The sequence below is a fragment of the Hippoglossus hippoglossus genome, chromosome 15 (assembly GCF_009819705.1).
Source record: "Hippoglossus hippoglossus isolate fHipHip1 chromosome 15, fHipHip1.pri, whole genome shotgun sequence".
Classification (NCBI taxonomy): Eukaryota; Metazoa; Chordata; class Actinopteri; order Pleuronectiformes; family Pleuronectidae; genus Hippoglossus; species Hippoglossus hippoglossus.
The window spans coordinates 18,005,853-18,029,854 of NC_047165.1; the positions used below are offsets into that span (position 1 = coordinate 18,005,853).

Below are 24,002 nucleotides of genomic sequence, written 5' to 3' on the forward strand. Positions count from 1 at the left end.
ACCAGAGCTGGATTAAGTTACTGCTCATGCAATTGGGACATCCTGTCACCATTGTTAGTGTCAACTTTGATCAGTTATAAAAAAGAAATGCATCTACAACAACAATGCAACTGTAAGTTTGGGCATTTTCTTAAATTAGTGGATCATTTCTGGCTGAAACACAACAGCGGGGCAGCCCTATAAATGTAAATAAATGTGACTGAGTGATAAACACCACTGGTCCGCTGAATGCGTCGTTACTGAGTGAGCGTCTTTCCAAGCAGAATTTGACAAATTGCCATTAAAAGCAGTTGTTTACAGCAGTTCCACAAGAGTTTAAAACCATGTCTCCACTTTTGCAAATTGACCTTTCACAGTCAATAGCTACATAACAGCTTTTGAACCACGGCCTTGTTAGTTTGCAATGGAGGAGCTAATGGAGCAGGCAGGAGCAGTCCCAGTGAGCTGTTACAGTGGTTGAAGAGCTGCAGGTGAAAGGCTGTGCTCATCCAACTCCTTAGCAACCATCTCCACCAAGGCTTAATGTGCAGATAACTGGGCAGAATGAATTTACATTGTGGTTGTTATCTTTTCTAGCGGACTTCTTTATTCTAATAATATAACTGTGTTTTGGTTACACTGGTTATACTTGTTGCTTTCCTGTTTCATTTCTCAGGAAGTAGCCGCTGTAAGAAGTTGTATTGTACAGTATCATTAAAGTAGACTTGGTGGAATCATGGACATTGTTGCCAAACAAATTTGAAGGATTACACCTTTATTTTTAGCTACATTTTATTTCATCATCAATCAAATAACTATAACACAAATAACCAACATTTTCCAATATTACATGTACATTTTTATTCATATCATCCACAGACACAATGTGTCCCGATGACTCTGTAACCAATTCTCTATAAAGAGATTTTCTCCACAAAACCAGAGCGCAAGAGCCTCCATCCCTAATGTGCAAGCTCCACAATCCGCTTACTCTCAGACAGGCTAAGGCCTCTACTTCTTCCCAACATCTCACAAGGATTTCTGAGACATGCCGAGGCTCTGGACGATGTCCCAGGGCTGCAAATAAACGAGTGAGCCCAACACTATTATCAAACATTATCCCGAACATACTGTCAGTGTCCCAGTGTATTTAACCCATCACACACTGGATATTCTGCAAGACTACATGTATATGCTTTAACACTTTTCCCTTTTTTGCTGTTATATCAGCAACGGGGATAGTAAGTAAGTTAAAAGCAATAAATAAGTAAACACGCAATATAGACACCAGGAAATATTAAAAATAGCAATGATTTATACAATGCAAACAGCAGTGTAAACAGCATTGCACTGCTGAAATTAAGATAAATATCACCAACGAAACTCTGCTATAAAATTGTCCATGCTGCTGCAGGCCCAAACTGTTTGACAACAAATCTGTTATATTTTGTTGTGTACCTCCGCCCAAAAAAACGCAGCCCTTCTCTTCAGCCAATCACTCCATCAAGAAGCTTTCAGATTGCGCTGATTGGAGTTCACAGAGGGGTTTTGGTCTCCATTTGTTCGGCCTCAGGCCTTAATCTGTTAAATCTCAAATTAGAGCTCTCTAACCGCATGTTTACCCTCCACTGTCATGATCTCCTCTTCTACACGGAACCAATAATCTGATATTTAATGGAATTAATCTGCCTATTCAAAAGTCCAACTATGAGCTTTGGAACAAAACACACAGAAAGTTGAACACTGAGCTGGTTGATTGATTGAGATCATGATCTCTTCAACACAACCACTCAAGGAAGAAATTACTTCTTGGTATTTGTCTAAGCTCCTGCTTGTTGTGCTCTGGATTACAAGGGAAAGTGAAATAGCATCAATCTCATTATCCTTTCTTTCTATGTTAAGTAGCTGACTGCAGAAAGAAACTCTGTCTATTTCTGATTTAGTTGTCCGCTTTTGTTTTTTCCGCTTAAATGTCAAAGATCCATTTACATTTAGATTACATTTTTTGTGTTACTTTTGAGTGATGTGTGGCTCCGGGGGTGACTATCAAGCTATGATGACAGAATGCCCTTCGCGATTTGATAACTCTAGGTTGAACTGAACATCTTATATTTGGCCTGTTGCTGAGGTCAGTGCACTTTCCTGAGGCATGGAACAGACAGGTCAGCTTGGCAACCACACACAAATGAAATGCAATATTCCCTCTGAGGCAGTTTATCTTTGGCAAAACTTTAAATGTGAATAAACTGAGAATTCATGGCTCTCAGTTTGTGTGGGTGAGTCTACAGAGAATGAGTTGTATGTATTAAATTTACAATCTGCATTATTCAATCAGTATCACAGACTAAAAAATGGTCAGACTTTGCATTAGATTTCTGACCAAATATCTTTCTCTGATGCATTCTTATCTTCTTAAGAGCTTCTTGTTGAGTCTTAAACCCTGTCCAAACTAATGTGGATATTTTGTGAATCAAACATTTTCTATGCGTCTGGGCCTCTCGTCCACATGCAAACAGTGTTTTAAGTCACTAAAACTCAGATTTTCAAAACCTGTTAGAAAAACTGTTACTACACTTTCTGTTTACCTGTGTACATGTTAAATAGAGCCTTTGGGAAATCATGATGTCACAGCTTATTTTGCACATGCCCAGCGCTAAAAACAACAAAATATGACAGGAGAATAAGCTCACTGAGCAGGCTAACAATGTTCTTGTCCGGCATTTGGCTGATCGTTGATGTAGACTTTATCGCCACTTACTGGCACGCGTGTTTGAGCATTTGTCGCTTGCAGTGATTTTTGTGCGTTTGGACATTATTTGTAAAATGAAGGTCGTGTGGACAGGGATTTTTTTAAAAGTATATCTGCAGTGTAGACAGAGCCTTAATGGTTCAGATACGCAGATAAATCTATTTCTTTCCCTAAAATGAAACTACACTGGACTACACTTCCACAAAAAAAGTGACAGCTTAATAAAAATGTATTTTACACCTCCAGTGAAGAAACCTACAGATTCTAGTTGACCCCAATTATCCTGCCTTCACCTCAGGCTTGAAGGTGAGAAAAGAACAGAAAACTGCTGCCCTTCAGGGCCAGACGGCGACTCTCTCTGATCTGCTGGGCTCAACATAACAATTACTGCCAGCCCCAAAGAAATGTGTGATAGCAAAAGATCCCTCTGTCAAGATACATGATTGAAACATTATTTATAAACAGTAAAGGATATCAGAGTGAAATGATGCATCTTTGGACTAATAGAATGGAATAATGGAATTAGGGCTCCTTGTTACAGCAATATTTATCTCTATCCAGGCCCCATTGAAAATGTCTAGACTCTGGTATCAAGATGACATGTGTGCGTGTGTTTAAACATGAAGACTGTTGCATTAAGTGTTTGTACGTGGTCACATACGAGAAGTATATACTGTATATGTCACTGTGTAACCAAATGAATCTCAGTTTAGGGGCACTGCTGTGAGTTTAAAGCAGATTGAGTTTACAGACAGGGCTCCATAACAAACACAGTTTATTAGCCTTAGTTTTCTGTTCAGACTACAGAAGAGGAAATGTGCGTAGTAAAACTCAATTCATTACGGTGATCAAGGACTTTGTGGCTGAGGCTTCTGTGGTAGAGTACAGCAGTTAGTTGATGATATGATATTTTGTGAAATTGTTTTTTTCAATTTTTTGAGTATGGCCTCCAGCACTGACATGCTGCAGCAAATCAGCAAGAAATATGAATATTTCAGACGCTCGCACACACACACACACACACACACACAAACAAAACAATATGCCTCAATCGCTTCTTTGGTCAGATCCCTCCAGTTGAGTTTGCCCATGTCAGACACTGTAAATGTGCAGCATCATCATGTATATCCCTTTTAGCAGACCTACACCAGATAGCAATATTAATGTGCATATATATATATATGCAGGCAGTTTTCACAATCCATATCACATGGGCTGATTTTTGGTTTTCTGTCTTTCAGAGATATTGTGAAAGCCAAAGCAAGGTGAGTCCTTTCAGCTTTTTTAAAAACACATTAAGCAGCAAATTAATAAAAAACACAATCATGGTGCAAACGAGGTTTAATATGCCTCCAGGCTAGAAAAAACAATTACTCGTTAATATTATGTTAGTTGTAAAGGCTGCACATGTGAGGAACAACCTTCTCACTGTGTCATGTACAAGTACTCTGTATAAACATCACCTAATGAGACTTCCCCTCTAGCACAATTTCTTATGGAATCGATCTCTTTACCTAACAATTTAATAATCTCTAATGAAAAATAACATTATGAGCTTATCGTCCTATAATGGCAACACGTGATGATTTATAACATGAAGTAAAATGCTGCCGGATATTCAACTTGTTTTTTTACAACCTGTTAACGCGGCGTGTGTCCGCCGTCCTATAGCGGTTTAATAGAGATCTGTCCATGGTGCTGAACTGCGGCTCAGCAGAGACCTGTTCGTCCAGCACCACACCGCGGCTAAACAACCTGAATACACCACCAAGCACATGGAAAACCTCAGGCAGGAAACTGAACACACTGTCGGGATCACTGCAGACGAAGCCTCACTACATTTCTCAGGGAACAGGAAGCAAAAAAAAACTCTGTCGTACTCACACAAAAACTCCGAAGAGCAGAACTCGGATACCAATCTCCAAAGCCAGTTCTCGCATGTTTTTCCTGCGGTCTGGAGGCGGCACGTTCATGATTGTCAGATAATCCGCGTATTGACACGGAATGAATGCGGCTCCGGTAACTTCTGGATGATCCTCACTTTGTATTCCACCTTGACCAAACCTGTGCTTTCCACAAGCGGCTGCTCGCTAATCACTCATGCCGCGCGTCTCCATCGCGACTCGGCCAAGCTGAAGCAGTCTGCCCTCCTCCTCCTCCTCTTACTCCTCCTTCTCGCCGGTGCCCGTCTCCGTTCCTACTGTGCCTCTGTTTCAGGCACCTCGGGCGATTTTCTTTTTTATTGCAACTGTGTGGCTGACAACCTGCTCCTCTATCGAGTCAAAGTCTCCCCCAGCTACTCCATCAATCAATTACTGTAAGTGGGATGTGGGCTGGAGTTTTCTGTGAGCTGGAGAGGAGGGAAAGTGATGGAAGAGAGCAAAGTAAGGAGGGAGAGACAGTGAGCGTCACCAAGTGTGTGAGTGAGTCTCTCTCTCTCTCTCTCTCTCTCTCTCTCTCTCTCTCTCTCTCTCTACCAAGTGTGTGAGTGAGTCTCTCTCTCTCTCTCTCTCTCTCTCTCTCTCTCTCTCTCTCTCTCTCTCTCTCTCTCTCTCTCTCTCTCTACCAAGTGTGTGAGTCTCTCTCTCTCTCTCTCTCTCTCTCTCTCTCTCTCTCTCTCTCTCTCTCTCTCTCTAATCACATGGGAACAGGACCTCAGAACCAGATGACTGAGTTCAGCCCTGGTGTCCAGTAATGTAATACTGCTATGAACTGAAATGCCTCTTGACTCATCTGAAGGCAAGAGACATTGCTCCCGCACAAATAAATCCTCATAAATAATGAAGCAGTCACAGTAAATGTGACAGTAACAGCGCAGAGAACCACCCATTTGGCGCGGCCATGGGTATGCGCTCATTGTCACAACCATCTAACGGCTGCTGGAACTAATCCATCAACGGAGGCATTAGCCTCAACACTCAGCCTGATGCATGATATTACATTACTGTGCCAAGAGAAGGCTAGTTCAGGGGGGAGCCATTGCTCCCTGCTGGCCCTTCCCCACACTCTCCAATCACACCACTACAAAGAAATCCAGCGCCTCTGGGCCCATACAGCCAGACAGTGATAAAGGAGCACAGGCAGCAGCATACCTGAGCGCAGGGAAACCTAGCCAGCACTTCATACACTCACATGAATTTTTGATGCCCTCTAAAACTGGCCTTTTTGCGTTACCTGCCAGTCCAAGATGTGTGTAATTGTGTGTCTGAGTGTATGTAGGGCTACTGCATGTGTGTTACTGGAGAGAGGGAGAGACCATCATGGAAAAAAGCCACTGACCCAAAAACTTTTCTGCTGCCTTTCTAGGTCAGAGGCCTGGCAAGCTGGAGACTGACTGCAGATGCACTGATAAAAAAAAAAGTGTATTCTTAGTTGTTAATAGAGCATCCAAGCAACATAGTTACTAAGATGACCCACGTACACACTCACAAACACACACCCAGACACACAACAGAGGTTTTGATCTGTTCTTTTGTTTCGTGCAGTCGAGTTCGAGCTAATGTGCCTGAAGTCTGTGCCAGCTCCCTAATAAGAGCAAAACAAAACAAGAGGAGAAGAGAGACAGTGGCAGGTTGGGGGGTGAGATCCAACTTCAAAGTTTCCTGGCAGCCATCAGACGTTTCAGCTTTAAGAGAGCGTGGCATGTTTTTTTAAAGCTATCAACGAGGTTTTAACTCCCAGCATCACAGTTGTCAGGATTCACTCCGGTCAGGGAGCATCCGCACAGAACCACATAAAAACGTAATTATTATCACTTAGTATCACTTTGGTCTCTCTGGTTAACACCAAGCCGACTTGTTCTTTGTTGTGAAAAAACATACATAACCTACTGTAAGATTTATGTAAGAGAGGTATATGTTTCTTTTTCATCTCTACTTTAATTACAATTAGATTTTTCTATGTTTCCTTGACCTGCATGCCTGATTTCTTTTTCCTTCTCTGCAGAGTGCACCGTGAGTCATACTCCCCGAGGTTGTGAATACACTGCAAAGTTAGACATATGGCACACTCTAAAGTAGATTGTACTTCAATAAATCAACCTTGAATGCATCGTTACGGAGGACGCCTAATCACCTCCATGGGTACGGGCGCATGTACTCTTCACTGTAGAGGATAGTCTCTGCGACAGAGTGACTCATCATGCTACAGAGGGATTGGTCCATTGCTCCCTGAGTTCAAGACTTTATTGGACGTCTCATTGCCCTCTTGGTCAGATTTTATAGGAAAACATTCCTCTTTCGTGTTTTATATACAGAGTTATGGTAGAATGTGGGCAGCATTTTTACATGCTGATCTACCTAAGGGAGTGTAAAGTTTGATGCTGCTTTATAAACCCACCATGTGATAGCAAACTCCTTCGCGGAACATTGTATCCCGGGATGAATAAGATGTATATCTGAAAGAATTGAAGTTTATTTTCACCTTTTTTATTCAGAAAAAGACAGCAGAAAGAAGAACGCCACTATTTCTTATCCACTGGTAGTGCTATAATTAGCAACTAAAAATCTGACTCATCACTCAAGCCAAAATTGTCAAACATGTCTTATTATTCAACAAATCCCCAAAGTGGAGAGATACATACTCAGAATCGTAGGCGTCGTGAGGCATCCCTCATCCACAGTGTGGCACTCTCAATAAAAGGGGAAAGTCATCCAAAAACAATTTTGTCATCTTATCACCTTCATGAACTTGGTGTTTTTTGTTCTTGGCAACTTCAGATAACGAGAAAAGGTTCTGTCCAAATCATCTGTGCAATGACTTCACAAACAGCGCAACCCAAAACCGTTCAAAAGATAAGGAGTCATATTTTTACTGCTATTTAGCTCAAGATTTCATCCATCCCTTTTAGAAAAGTATAGCCAAACCGTCACCTGTTCATTCTCTGCCTGGAATGTATCCATTTTACATACATTTATTGTGCATATGTGGAATCATCACCCAGTTTCAATCCAGGAGGACACATACGTTCAAGGGGTAGTTTTTCCTTGCTCCAGTCGAGGATGTACAGATTTTTACCTGTCACTTGCTGTGAGGCAAATTGTGATTTGTGAATAAGGGACCCATAGTAATACAATTTTCCAAATCAACCATCACAGACCAAGTGAAGCTGTAGCTGCGTGTGCATTGAATTCAGAAACACTGTTTAATTGTTTTTGTTTTTTTAATTAATTTCAATTGTAAGAGGAGAAATTAATAAAATGTCTTAATTTGAAGTTAGTAGTTAGGGGTACAAGAAATTTAAGAAAACATCAAGTTACATAAACGTCTAAATTCAATTATGAAGGGAAAATAATTACATTCATGTAAATTTTGCTCCACCAAACTGCGGGGCATTTCACGCTCAATCTGGAGTGGTTGTTAAATGATTATTAAGGTACGCTGCATGAAAAAATCGAATTCTGCCAAACAACACAATGTTTTTGTAACCTTTCTTTAATCTTTGCTAATCTTTTGTTTCTGTTTACGCTGTTTTTCTTTTTACATAGCCTACAGTGTGGTTTAAAAAGGCTGGGTAGGCAGACAGAGAGCTGCACCAGCTAATTGCATCCAGAGTATATGTTAAACTCAATTTATTTTGGAATTAGACTCTGGTTTAATCACTGCCTGGGAGTGGATTTTTTTAATCACCCAAAGCAAAGAGCAGAGAGAGATCAATACACCATTTCACTGCAATTACAGAAGACCCTGAGTCCAAAGTTCACTTCAAGTAAATTATGATTTGGTTTGGGCAAAATTAAGTGAATTATTTCTTTAGAGATCATGGTTAAGATAATGCTCAACAAGATTCCCATGATATACTGTGCTGTTTATGGTGAAAACACTTAACTGATAGCACATGATGACCATCCATCAATTATCTTGACCGCTTATCCTTTTGAGAGTTGTGGTGGGGCTGGAGTAAATGGGTAGGTCGTCAGAGTATCACAGGGCTGACATGGAGAGAACCGTTCACACCTAATGGTCAATTTAAAAGCTCCAATTGATCGAACTCCTATCTGCATGTCTATGGACTGTGGGAGGAAGCTGGAGTCCCCGGAGAAAACTCACACAGACATGGGGAGAACATGCAAAATGCCCCTGCCAAAACAAGAACCCTTTTGCTGTGAGGTGACAGTGCTGCCCCACATGAAGATCAAACGTTTGGCTTGAAGCAGGTTTCCATTCTGCTTACAATTTCTTTGTAGTTTTTTGACACATATTACTTTTTACTTAAATGTGACATATCTAAACAAAAGGGAAGGCCCTGACCTGTTGTGCTGAAATCAAATTTTCCTCCCGTCTGTCCGACAAAGATGTCGACACCGTGTAATGAGAGACAGGGGTTCAATTTAAGATGTGAAACAGCTTCAGTGGACCAAACCACATTGAGATTAAAATGTCAGCTGTCACAAGCTCTCATAAATTGTGAAGCACGCCATGGTGAGGTTTTTCTCCACATCCAACACACTCAACGATATTGATTAGCAGCAGTAAAATGAACAATAGGTCCTGACATACAAGTCATTTTGAGTCTGATTGGTTCCTGCTTACTACTCTCTAGAGTCTAGACCGTATTTTTAGTTGGGTGTTAGTGCCTGTGGCACACTGTCAGGGGGTCCCTGAGAACTTTCCAGATTCATCCATTAAAATGATGATGTGGGAATTCTGTTGACTTCGCGAAAATATCTTTCTAAGACATTTCTCTTGTGTTGCTCTTTCAAGAAGTGTGAAAAAAATAGCCTTAGTAAAGGTACATATGCCTCCAGAATATTTTCCATCTCGTAGCGGGGCCTTGGCTGAGAGAAAATAGTGAACCTCTGTCTAATCAGGGATGTATTTCTCTTACTGTACCTGGACACATGGAATACAAAAAAATATCATCCAGCCGAGTAAGATATGTGTGGTTGATCATGTGAAGTATCACAGTGAGGATACAGAAATATGTCTTTTGTTTGTCTTTAACATTGATTCTGTGGCTCAGGAGATATGGCTGCTCCTCCACTCATCAGAAGGTCGGTGGTTCGAGTGTCCTTGGGCAAGACGCTGAACCCCAAATTGACCCTGAAGTCTGTTCAGCAGTGTTAGAATGGTATGTGATAGAAAACTGCTGCATATAGTGGCACTGTATGAATGTAGGTGTAGGTGCATACAGGCGAATGTGACTTGTAAAGTGCTTTGAGTGGCTGTTAAGACTAGAAAATTGTTGTATAAAATCAGACTTTTCACAGTCCATTTTATGTGTTAAATGTTTCAAAACAGGTGCAAAGATGAGAAGTCAGGTGATATAAAGATCATTTTAAAAATGTATAGATTTCAAGAAATATCTCTTTCCTTTTAAAAAGAGACTTTTGTCCCTCACGATCTTGCTCTGTGTCTCGAAGCATAATACAGCTTGACTAATCAGATCATCATCACACTGATCAGTGCTAATGCCAAAAATGAAATTAATAATTAATGTCAGCAATTAGTTCTGCCTTTGAAAATGACACACTGCGTTGAAATATTAAACCGCAACAAGAATAGGAAGATTCAGCTCTTTTTATCTGTCCCAGGCCTACTGTGGGTTATTTTGTGTCATAATTTCTAACAGTAATGTGAGTTCTTGGACAGCTAAAGCAGAGAGATGGCTTTACTTCTGGGTGCATGGATACATCTCTTGTCTTTGAGCCGATGAGGGAAAGCCGAGAGAGCTGGAATCACTGCAGATTTTTGGAGGGCTGGTTTATTCATGTCACGCGCTCGCAACACGTTGAGGATGTTTGCGAAGAAATGTCCATAAACAGTCACACAGTCTTCCCGTGCTGTTATTTACAGACAACATTTACACACATACAAAGTGTGACCTCTCTCCTAATGACTGGCTCGAGTGCTGCAGCTTCCCTGATAAGCAAATAATTTCATGCAAGTGACAATATTGTCATTGATCAGTCCCTTAAACACCTAAAGCAAAAAAATCATTGAGATTTTAGAGTAGATCCAAAATTCTTTATTTAAATAAGGGCAAGAGAAAAAATATTGATTTACCCTTGAGATGTAGCCTACTTTCTTGTTGAGTGAGAAAATGTATTGATTCACCTAGGGCTGCTTTGTTATTGAGTACATAGTCTACGATTTACTGGTGATTCCACATCATGTTCTCCACGTCTCAATGGCCATGTCACCCTGCCACCACTCTCTATTGGAATTTAGACAATTATATACATTATGTCTTGTACAGTATACTTCTACATGAAGAAAACCTCACAACCTCACTTTGGATACACGAGGACAACAGGGACATTTTTTTTATTTCATTTTAATCACTCCTACGTATTGCTTTCTTTTAAATGGGAAAAATACTCAATGTGAAATGCACCAAACTTTCTAAACAATCCAAATGATATATTGCTCATAATTGTTATCACCTAATTAATTCATGCTCCACTAACTCATTCACCGGTTGCCTGGCTACCAGCTGACTAGGATCGGCAAATCATATTCAAGCAGGTGAAAAGTGCCGCCACAGACACTTTTCACTCAGCTGACACCTTCCTGTCAGCCCCATCCACCACATCAACCCTCCGCCATCCACATGACAACTAGAAACAAGCCCCAAAGTAATGATAGTTATGAACACAATTATTTTCCTAATAAGATTTTGTTGACGACTGTAATCACTGATTAGACAAATGTTCTTGATTGAATGACTTTATTTATATATTATATATATATATATATATATATATATATATAATGCTTTTCTAGTTTTATCAACCGCTCAATGTGCTTTACAGTACAAATCACATTAACCCATTGACAGACACACACATACTTCTGTCACATACCATTCATACACTCAGCTCAGCCGTCAGGGGCAATTTGCACACTTCACCATGCAGACTGACTTTCTGGTTAGGGGTCAACCCACTCTACCTCAGCAGTCACAGCTGCCCCAATGCTTGTGGGTAATTCTTAGGAGACAGGGTTATTACTCGAAATTCTAATGAAATGTTAAATATCAAAAGTGTTAAACACAACATGTTTACCTTATTACGATTTGTACTGAAATCGCCCACATCTTTCATCACAATGCTTTTGATCCATGATCAAAACCTTGCAGGCCTCAGGACGTAAATCTGTTTCAAGTCCTGTGTTGTGTGCCTTGTGCACTCACCATTTCTCCTGAGTATCATTTTTATGTGTGCACTTTTCATACAAGAAAATCAGTCACCAAGGACTGCAATCTAAGCAATAATGACTTTGCATCATAGTTTATAAATGAAACGTATAATAGCAGGGTCACCCTGACTGTCTTGTTAGCATAGTTTAATCTGCAAGGCCGAGAAAATACCAACATTATCAATCCACATAAGCAGAGGTTGGCTCAGATACAGAGAAATAACTGAAAATGTGCCTGTGTGTGTGTGTGTGGACTTCTAACTCTATTATTGAACATCAAAGTGATATTTTAGCTTGTGCTTATAGATGACCCTTTGCATACTACATGTAAAGTATAATTTGTCTAATGACATTCTCATTATACAAGATGTCCTTGGCCTTACGTTGAGATCTGGTAAGTAAAATTGCTTCAGTTCATGTGACTGTGATCGTTCTGTCTGAGGTCTGAATGCATAATTTTACCTTCCAAACTATCATAAAAAAGAAACATCTCAATTCCTTTTAATAAGCAGGGAAGAGAGACACATTAAAATGGATTTTTGGATGGAAGTAGTGTAATTTAAGAACACTAAAGTAAAGTGCTCTGAGAAATGACTGATTACAGCTGCTACAAGTGGCCTTTGTCTCCTGTTGTCCATCGTTACATTTATTGAGAAACAGTACGATTCTCTAATTTATTGAACAACACAGGTCCTGAATCCTATCTCAGTTCGGTGATATTGCAAATTCGGTAAAGGTCGGTGATGACGCCGCTATTACCTTCAACCAGTCACTAGAGTCTAATTGCTGCTTCAGGCCCTGAGAATGTATTTGTATGCAGTAATGTTTGACACTGTCGGCACTGGGACTTCAAATGATTTAGTTATCTGTATGCAAGACCATTGCAACAGGGTACGCAAAGCAGGCAACTGCCTGGGGCCCCGAGCTGAGAGGGGGTCCCTGAGAACGGTTCATGACATAAGTCCAGAGCAAAGACAATTTGTGAGAACCCCCTTAAATTCTATGATCACCTATGGGAAACTGCAATGACACCAGGGTCAGAAAAATCCTAACAAGGCCCCATGACACTAGCTTTGTGCTAAAAGCTTTGTAATTTTAGAGGTTCATGCCTTGTCTCCACTTCCTCCCACTATCCAGAAAGTCAAAATATCCTGGATAGGAACGCTGCCATCTTAGACATTTTGAAGCAGTGTCTGCTATCGGGGGATGGAGCGGCCGTAGCGAGGTGCAGCGGATATATATGCTTGACCAATTGTGAGTTAGTCTCTGCTGTCAATCATGATATTTTGTCTTGTATTTATGGAATCAAATAATTAATTAAATCTTAATGGAAACATTAATACTTGAAAAAACACTAGTGTGATTAAAATTACCTAAAATGACAGAAACCATCTTTGACAAAAAAAATTTTGACGAGTACTTGACTTTTTAGGTTGGTCCCTGTCCCATCCACAAACATCAAGGAGGCAGGATTTATGACCTATACTGCAGGCAGCCACCTGGTGGCAACAAAGACACTTTGGCTTCACTTTTGGCAAGCTGTCATGTTGTCCATCTTTATATACTGTGCATGATTACACAGTCTGTGGACTTAACAAAGGTGCACTTTGTCAAGAAGATAAAGCAAGGTGGCACAGTTTCATATGGTATAATATCATATAATAAGTTAATATGTTAAGCTAATAAGCTTAGCTTTAGTGTTCTAGAGGTTATTCACAGAGGTCGTACCCTCCCCTCTCTTTCCCCATGTTTCCACTTATCTACTGGATTTGCCTCCGTAATAAAGCCAAAAACATATCCTATAAACCTCATTTAAAAAGGTTGAACAAACTGAATGAATATAAACACGCACACACAAACACAAAGGTAAAACCAAGAGCAAAGAAAGGCAAACAAAAACAGCACTGTGTTTGCAGAGAAGTCCAATTAAAGTTATTGCGGAAGTGTGTTTCTAATTTTGAGTCCCCGGCGATGGTAAAACTTCATTAAGAATGGGATGCCTGAGCGTGTGTAATAAGGTAAAATAAGGGAAGAAGCAGGGTGAGTATCAAACACAGCTATGTGCGCCCTCTCGCCTCTGAGCAAATTACGATCTCTACTTTCAAGCCAAACAGCACAGAGTAATTCTATTTTAATATGATTCTAAAGAAACAAGCCAAGGTCTACCCTGCTCCTTGTTATTCATGGGAACTCAACCTGCCATCTGTTATCACATCTAAGTCTGTCAAACCCCAACTCAGATGTATTACTCTCCTGCTGCATGGTCAGCCACTTCAGTTTCAAAGGCCCCGTCATCACAAACAGCATCAAGTTACTGCCCTTCATGCTTTTTAGAGGTGATTTATGTTCCACATGCCCATACAAGGCCTCAACCAATTCCACATACACTGAATGAAATCGGAAATTGCTTTACAGGATGCATGACATTAGACAGTACAAGTGCAATTAACTCTGAAATGCAAGAAGTCGTTTGATCGTTTCTATTACAAGTTCTTTGATGTCAGAAATTAGTTTTCTATACTCTGATGTAGATTCCTCTATTTAAAAAAAAAGCGAAATACATTTGTGCATCCGTGCCACACTCCAAGATTTCACAATTTCTTGCCAAAAAGTGCCTCATTAGAATCGGGGGGTCATTGTATTTGAGGCCTGTTTGATCATTAAAGCAGCTCTGAGCACGCATTAGGTTGTCATAGCAAACAAGGCTAAGTTCACACATTTGAGAATGCTCTGTTTTTATGTTGTTGCACACATACTTGAGTGTAATGCAAATAGGGTAATAAAATGAAAGGGAATAAAATAACGTGGCTCAATATCAGGTATTTGTTATTCATGAATTTAAAAGAAACAAATGTTCATCAAGCTCATAGGGATTCTAATTTACATTTCTGCAATGCTGGATGTTACAAACTGGAGGGCAGCTGGGTTACCTATCACTGACTGAAGTCCAGCTTGCCTATGCAGCCACCGGCTGTGAAACCCAGAGTCAGCTTTACCCACTCTCTTCTTCTCCATCAGTTACCGTATTTATCTCCTTCAACACTTTCTCTATAAAAGAAATATTTTTTCTCCTTAGTTTGTATGCAAACATTTCAACATGCAGATGAGAAACATGAAAAACTAATTAGGGGATTCTACACAAATATTATTGGATTTTTTTGCTCTTAGAATTTAATTATTATCAAATTATTGTTTATTCAATGTGAGGTTTCATATTGCCTCCCTCCTATAATGTCAGTGTGGCTGACACAATAGGCCTTTTTATAATAATTTTGGCAAGGAAAAGCAAAGGTATGATAGCATTAATGGATTCAGGCATCATTATATCCATAATTTACGCTTGTGCTTTTCCTGCTCTTACATGCAAAAATGTCTTCAGTGGAAACATGTGTTGCAGGTCTTTTACCTGTCATGTTAAAACCATAGACTGCAGAGAAAATGGATGACGTGTCTCCAATTCATCCCACTCTCCAGGAATGAAGCCAAGACGAGCACAGATTCAAATGTTGACATTCTGTGCATTTGGGGCCAGATGCTGCTCAGTAGTAGCAATATTAACTGGGGGATGGAGCTGCTGATCGAAGACATGAACAATTGGACACACATTAGAGAGATAAGAAGTACTTCAAATGACAGAATCCAGCTTTGAGAAAGATGTAATTTCACTTTTTTGTTTGTTCCATGTTCCATGTGCTAACACAGAGGCAGGATTTATGACCTATGCTGCAGCCAGCCACCAGGTGGTGATCATAAGGCTTTGGCTTCACTTTTGGGGAGCTGTCATGTCATCCATCTTTATATAAAGTCTATAATCATGTCAGGACTCGTTGAACAATGTCTGACTTTCTAACTTATTACAAACAATCTAATCTGATTTGTATAGCCCATATTCACAAATCACAATTTGCCTCATAGGGCATAACAAGGTTTGACACCCTCTCCCCTGTTGAAAATCCTTTCAACAGGGGAAAAAATGTTGAAACCTCAGAGTGAGTGATTATCATTAGAGATTTGATATCAATGCACCAACTCAGGGAGTGACAAGAAACTTCTCACCATGCAAATCATCACTTCATTCTTTTTACTACTGTTCTTTTCATCCTCTACATCATCTCTTGCCACCACAAATACTTCCATTGTCTCTTACTAATAGCCTTTCCTGAATACTAAAAGGAGCTTAGCAGTGTATCTGCATGAGCAGCTCTGTGGAGCAGACAGAAGACACACCTTTAGCAGAGAAGAATGATGGGACACTGGGAAGGATACTGCAAGCCTATTGCTACTTGGCACGGTCCTGCAGTGAGTCCGTCCAAAGGTGTTAGGGAACTGTCCCTAAGAGGGGTGCACATTAACCTAGGCCAGAAATTGTCTAGGTATTCATGACTGCCAAGGGAGTCTGCCATGGTGGCGCAAGTGTAATAGGCTGAGCTTTCTTCACCCTCCTGCACATTTTGGCACCACCTTCTCCCAGATGACAGCTGGGGAGTCATTAGCACACCACCACATTGCTCAAAACACAAAAGGACCTCGCTCACATGATGCGGAAAGCTACAACTGCTTGATGTCAGAAGGAGGTTCAGAGGACACATACTTGGCTCTAATAAATATGATGTTTTCAATCATGTTTTGCTACAGGTCTCCTCTAAGGCTTGCAGTTTTAGAAATGAATACCAATTAGTTTAAAGGGGAAAAACTTTTTGGGACATCTGCTCACTGTCACAAAGCCAAAACCCTAAGAGGGACCTTCATCAAACTTCTGCAAATCTTCTTTATAGTCAGAACACCTAATCACAATATTTGATATAAATCACCACTATCATGATTTGTGAGGCTGTAGCATATACAAAGTCTCTGGCACTGCTATGGCGCTTCATAAAAATAAGTTGCAGATATTAGGACCATAAATCTGACAATAAACCAGCAATGCAAGATTGGAGATAGGCAAGGATTACACATAGAGAAATGGCAACATCTTGACATTTCTGTTTACATGGATATAATTACACACTTAGATTTTACGAGAATATTTTTTTGTGCTATTTCAAGTGAGCCAGCCTTTGGTCCATTATGGCTATTTATATAAAAGTTAAATACCACCCATTCCACAGGGTCATTAAGAGAGGAAATCACTTGCAGTATTATAACGGGACAATTTTACAACACACACAGTTATTATTATATATAATGGCAGCATTCCATCCCAAATACAAGTGAATTCCTCGTAGCTTCACGTGTAAAGTCCACTGACACATCGAAATAGAACACAGCCATCACTGCTGTCATTATCTACACCTGTGTGTTTCTGCTGTGACGAGCCAACATGGCTGCCACGTATGGGAACTATTGCAAAGCCACTTTAAAAAGTCACAGCAGCCATTTGCCAAATACCAACAGGCCTCTAGCAAACACTAAAAGGTAGGTTTTACCTTTTTGGTGAAGATTTTATAAAGTTGTTGAGGCAAAGCTGTTTGCTAACAACACAACAGGAAACAGCAGCTTTGTTGGCTAATGCTAACCAGGCTACACTCTTGACATGATAACGGTTATTTTACGTGATAACTCCTGTTCAGCTAATTGAGCATTTACCAATATTAGCATAAACATGGTGTTAGTTATGAGAAAGTTTGGCTGAGTTACCTTCCTCTCAGGGTCCACAGGTGTGTTGTTAGCCATTGTTACTACTTTGGCAGGTTCACTGAACATTAGGTTGTTCACTAACGACAAGGAACCATGTGTTTGAACTGCGTTGCCAGATGGGAAATGTTCAAGTATCATACCAGAGAGGCTTGAAATGATCTAATTCTGGGGGGGATATTATTGTACATGAGTCATGTCTAAGAAATCAATAACGACACAGACACAACAGTTGAATTGTTTATAAATTAATTATACTTTCATGAAGCACAAAGCAAATATTCAGATGCATTTTTATTGGCTGGAAAGACGCCACGTGAGAAGAGATGCCTAAAACACAGACAGACACATGATCCATAATCACAGACATCATCAAAACAAGCGTAATCACAGACATAGGGTTAATGGCCTATTTAAACTGCAGGTACGAAAAGTTGGGATAATTGTACGTTCTGGAAATTAAACCTACAGAGGGCAAAATTATCATTCCAATATGATCATTATCGTACATGTTTGATACAGTGGAGTAAAACAAAAAGACCAAACTGGTTACCTTTACAATGGCAGTGAAAGATAGCCAGTTTAGCTAATGAGGTTGTCATTGTTGTAGCTTTCCAGTAAGTTTGGCCTACACTGCACATTCCAATGCTATCCCATTACCAACCAACTATCAATTACCTAACATGGTTTCTGTCTCTGTGTGTATTTGCAACTATTTGCATCGTACATTGATATTCATAAAGTTTTAAATGTCTCTCACTCCGCAAACTGCTCTGTCTTGGAGCAAGCTTTTGGGATCAGAGATGGTGTGTGTGTAGGAGGTGAAAAATAATACTGCATTGGCTGCCAAGCAGGGAAAAATCCAAAGTTATAATATCTCCAAAGTTGAAATATCGCTGTCCTCTTAACAATATGTCAAATAAACAATATCTGTATCCATACGTTGGTGCAAAGTAGAAGGGAGAGTGTCATGAAACCAGACACTGTTGGCCTCTACGTTTATTACTATTGTGTGTATTCTTGTAGTTTTATTATTTTTGATGTTGTGTTACATCTTGTAGCCCTTTTTATTTGGGCCTAAAACAAAATGGTTAAAACTTCAGTGCTATTTGATTGGCACCTCATTGCGCAACACTAAACTGCAGTTGAGTGAAATATCCACCAGAGAGCAGCAAATTATCACTTTGATTCATTGTAGCCTATATCTCATCTCTTTTTATGACTTCAAAGTTCTCAATTCTCTCTTCATAAGTATGCTTATTCTCAGCATTTATCACAGTATTTGATATTGATGTTACTTGTACTGAGAACAAGTACTGAGGTGCAGGATACAGCAGTGCAAAGAAATGTAAAATTCCCATTTCAAATATACAGATTTTTTTTCTGTTAGGTAATTTATCAGTTGTTTCAATAACTACAACTTGTGAAGAACTGATTTTGCAGCTATGACACATTTTTGTTTGCATTTTCAGGCTTGTAGCTGTACCACTTACATCCTGAAGGCCTCATAACACCAGCAGTCATTGTGAGTCGAATATTTTTTCTGTTTACCTGCAAACTATATAATATCCTATAGTATTGAAGTTCAAACTGGTTTTCATTTGAAAGTATGTCTGCTCCCTCACACCACCTCCGTATGTGGGCACCTTCAGTTGCGCTTAAGCATCTAATATAAAAAAAAAAAAAGTGTCTTCCCCTCAGTGAGTCTCTTTCTTAGCGGTGATATTTACAGAGCGAGGCGTCTTGTCCTCAGCAAGGGATCAGTGTCCTTTCTAACAGCACACAGTGTGGGTGCTAGAAGCCACAGTTCAAAAACTGGCAGCATGGGAGCGTATTACTGCTCTTTTCTGACGTAAATTAGAATCTCATTTCATCTTGTTTGGTCACCATTTGTCATCCAGACATAACTGAATTTGATAAAGCAGGAATGCACCGTATAACTGTCACAGTTTCAGTTATGGACTGGCTCAGGAAATATGTTTTTAGGATTTTAAGAGGTGAGCAGATTGTTCCTCAGTAGCAGGATATTTCCCCAAAGCTCATGAATTGTACAGATTTTTTTCAGCTATTGGCAAAGGAACAAATATCTGTCATTCGTATGAATAAAAACAGAAGTCGTTGATATCAAGAGTGTTATCCTGGTTTAGAATGAAGTGGAAAGAACTTTTAAAGCAGATAATCATATTTTCCACTGGGTAGGTGATTTTTACATCTTCAAATCTTGTTCAGACATTATTTTCCCACTTCTACACTTTAAGGAAATGTGAGATTAAATACATTTGAATTCTCTTTTTCACATTCACACATATATCAATTCCTACTGTATGTCAAATTGCTTCATTTTTATGGGTCAAAGAACAACTTACTCAACTCACAAATGTTCACAAAACTGACATGACTGCATATACAAATAGTCAAGTGATATTACTAAAGAAATGATATGTTGTAACACAATTCTCATCTAGAAGCCCCGTGGCCTCTGAGTTAAAGGAAGAAAACAGCTGTTGTATTTTGACAGTTGCGGTGTCCTGCATCTTTTGCCCCTTAGAAAGATCTTACTGTCTTTAACCTGTAAAACAGACCATAATCATTCTGTTAAAAGACCCTAAAGGTTTTAATTATAAGACCAAGACAAGTTAATCAACCTACTGTCTGCATAACATTTTACATCCTCAAGAAAAACAATAACACTGAACACTAATTTACTGACATGTGCTCATGGTGAGGTGCAGATTAAAAGCTTATTTATGAGCAGTTCAGCTTTCAGGAACCAGAGATCTTGAAGGAGTTAGTAAGGACACACTGTGCCAATCCTGTCATTGATACTTTAAGTCAAATCATTTGCTTCTCTGATGAAATGTGCTTATGTTGAACTAACTTCAGATTGGCTAATGGCTACCCTGTTAAAATCATAGCGCAGGATCCTGAAGCTGTGTAATTTATAGCAGACATCAGGGCATTTCCCTGTCTGTGTTCCACCCTGTGTCTCAGGTTGTCTACGTTTGGCTTTTTGCTTGTATTTTTTATTTATAACACTAGGTGGTGGTCTCACACTGACCATCGCTCTTCCCATCCATGAACCCTGTGGTAAATGATGAATTTCACATTTAATCTATGCAATATATTAGTTGATAAGCTTATTAATGATGCTCATAAATACATCTCTGTAATCTAAGTGAATGCAGCCTCTTCCGTGAAGCTTGCAGGTCATTTGTCTACACGTGGAAGTGTCATTATTTTTGGCTGACACATATGCAGCCGGACCATGGGAAACATATGGATAACTTTAGATTGCATGCACGGACAGAATTTGTGTGTGAGAGTATTTTGAGACTGATAGAATAACACTGCTGAGGAACAACGTGTTCAGGCTATGGGGCTGAATCTGTGAGTGCTGGAGCTGCTGGAGTTTAAACCTGGTTTCCGACGAGTGGCGAGCAAACATTACGGGACATCGTGTGGCAGTTGCGCACATGTGAAGCTCTATCTCGCGCCTGGTGGGTTTTGCAGGGCTAGTTCGTAACACAAATTAGCGACGACCAGGGCGTCGGTAGTGATAGAGTAAAACTAACAGGGGAGAGAGAGAGGAGAGAAGGAGTGAAGGAGGGAGGGAGGGAGGGAGAAAGAGAGGGGGAAGCAGATACTTGGTAACGCATCACAGCAGGACAGGCAATCGAATCTAAAGGCGCTCAGCCAGCGACGGACACGGACGAGGAAGGTAGGATAATATGATAATGACATGATCACCCTGCTATAAGTTCATAGTGACGCGATAATGTGAGAGGGAGGACTGCGGCAGAGAGCACTTTCATCACATAAAGGATGTTTTTTATTGTGTAGTGTAATATTTACTACCAACCATAGTTGTGCGTAATTCGTGACTTTTACGCGTAGTGCTCTTTCACTTTGGCGCACAGTGTGGTGCATCGCGTTTTGAATTTGCGCACGAATGGCCAGTTTTTGAAGTAGTTGATTGATGGATAATGGTTGATTAATGCGTTGATGACCTGTCACTTCTCTGGAAGCACCATGGACAATATGAGAAACGTGAAATCTCCTCTGAGATCACTTCATTCAAGTTGTGCTTTCTCCTCTAATGGTCCACTCCAACTGTTGCTGATTCTCCATCCCATGTTATTTCATCAGAGTGATTAAGCAGTCAGTAAATGTGAGGTGCTGTGCATGCTTATGCAGAGGTGTCAGGTGTACAGAGTTATCTCAGGTAGCCCGCGCGACTCCTGAGGTGCCTGCTGGGAAGCGCCTGGGTGCCCACTTATTTATTCATGTGTCACCTGAACGCGGCATGGCGAGTCAACAAGGGTTAAAGGAGAATACCACTCAATTTCAAAATCTTACTGTTAATAATACAATAATCAGATTATCGCTATTCCCTGTAATTACACTGTAAATGCAGCAACTCCAGTTGTTAAATATTTTATGTCATGGTGCTCCATAGAGCTCAGGCGACAACACCTTTGCAGAGAAATGCACTGCAGATGATTTTGGTTATTATTGTTCAAACTACAATTAAATGCGAAATAGGTTTACTACATACTGAAGTACCACATCAGTAAGTTTAGTTATTTTGTGATGTTTATATTTATCCTAGCGAGGCTGATTTACCACATTTGGAAAACTGCTAATTGACTGAGCAAAACACTTTAAGATTTGTCAAAACTAACAAGCAAGTGAACATCATAATATTTTAAAATCAGAAAATGCTTTGACTCACTGTTGCTTTATATGCTCCTCACTAGTGCAATATGTGAACGCCCTAATGATGAAACCAATTAGTATTCATTACAGCTTGAACTGTGGGCATACATTAAACATACCCATGAGCAGAAAATCACTAGTAGTTTCCTAATTTTTTCTCACTCTGAGTAAGGCTAATGTGATATTGTCAGATTATTGAAGGAGTGATCAAGCTTGTTCTGTCCCAGAGGAAATGCTGTCACCACTGTTGAAATATGCTGCATGGAAATTCTGGCCTCAGTAATCCTATGTTGCAGGTTCACACTCATCCTCACTGGATCCACCAGTGAGGAATGTGCTGATGTGCTGCTACAAAGTCAAAGTATACGCAAAAAATGTGCATATGGTGCCAAAGTTGTGAAATATATATTTTTAGTTAACCATTCCATGTTAAAAGAATCAGATCTTTTATATTATGTATGTGAGAAACTGCTGCGGTTTTCATGCAATATGTGGGGAGAGCATGCCTCTGACAGTTGCCCTTTCGGAGTGTCTGTCAATCTCTCTGAATTCATTGAGAATACAAGAAGGAAGAAAAAAAATTCTGAAATGGAGAGTCCATATCTGACAGAAACCTTGACTGACAGGCTCAAATGAAACCCAATATGAGGGATAGAGGAATGAATTGCAGATACAGTGGCTTCTGGACAATCCTATGAGGTCTCAGACAGGCAGCAGAGCAAGGTATGAGGACAAGAAAGGATAGAAGTGTGAAGATGGTCAAGGATGAAGAAAGCAGAAAGGACAAGAAGACAGTGCAGAGAGAGTAAAAGTGGTAGATGGTAAAAAGGATGCATCTCATTTTTTCCTGTTGTTTTGTCATAACTCTTGTAACTCAGCCAATCTGTGGAAATGGAGTGGAACCTCTGGGAAAGGTGTTGGCATTGATTACAGGCAGTGAAAGCATCTGAAAAGTCTATACTGTGTACCTGTGTAAATTTTCAAGTTGGTCATTTATGCTTTTGTGCATTTATTTAAATCCTCACGTATACATACAGTATATTCTTTATCCGTTTGCTGTGGCAAATATTTATTAACTGCAACTGTATTTATACAGTGATGCATTTTTCTCTTGGAATTATGCTCTACTATGGTTTGAGCACATGTCTCTATATGATGGCTTTTAACACAGAACTGTGAATGTTCGTTTTCTGCTTTTTCCGCTTTTTTTGCTCATGATGCTTGCACAACATTCCTGGTACTTCTGATCGTGATCATTGTACACATTCCACTTTTCCCATTTCTACACCCAGCTCTCTGTGTGTGGTCATTTAATCAGCCAAGGCAGTTAGGCACAACTGCAGAGAAAAGGTCGAAGAGAAGAAGAGGAAGAGCATGATTTTGCTCAGAAAGTTGCCTTACAGGTGAACTGTTGGTTTGTGCCTGCAGCTGTAATGAATGTGTAGCCATGCTTTTCTGAATTCAAAATGATGGGGAAAATGCTCAGACGATCTGATCATTCATACTTCCTGCATTGTAAAGATGTCATAAACAGATGGTTGTAAACCCAGCCATCCATAATAATCCTGTCGTAGTCCGTTCCTACTAATCCCAGTATCACTGTGTAAATGTGAAACCATTATGCAGGAAATCTGGAAATTGAAATTTCCTCAAGGAATGCATGGAGCCTTTTCTTTTCTTACAGTTAAAACACTGGGGATTCATAGCTAAGCCAATTGAATTTACCATATCAAATCATATTCGCTCCTGGAAATAAACCATGCCATGTAAAACAAACAAAAATGCA

At 39.9% G+C, this 24,002-nt stretch overlaps 2 protein-coding genes across 3 annotated transcripts in view; one reads left to right on the forward strand and one right to left on the reverse strand.

The window, feature by feature from the left end:
* The window catches only part of plpp4 (phospholipid phosphatase 4), a 46,173-nt gene extending 41,043 nt beyond the window's left edge, over positions 1–5,130 (reverse strand). The window contains exon 1 of the mRNA XM_034609245.1: positions 4,613–5,130. Within this exon, the coding sequence (XP_034465136.1) occupies positions 4,613–4,701 (89 nt within the window). The 5' untranslated portion in view covers positions 4,702–5,130. The remainder of the gene's footprint in view (positions 1–4,612) is intronic.
* Positions 5,131–21,142: 16,012 nt separating this feature from the next.
* cdh23 (cadherin-related 23) overlaps positions 21,143–24,002 on the forward strand; it is a 157,549-nt gene continuing 154,689 nt past the window's right edge. For both annotated transcript variants that reach the window (XM_034608223.1, XM_034608225.1), the window contains exon 1: positions 21,143–21,218. The gene's annotated coding sequence lies outside the window, so the exon portion shown is untranslated. The remainder of the gene's footprint in view (positions 21,219–24,002) is intronic.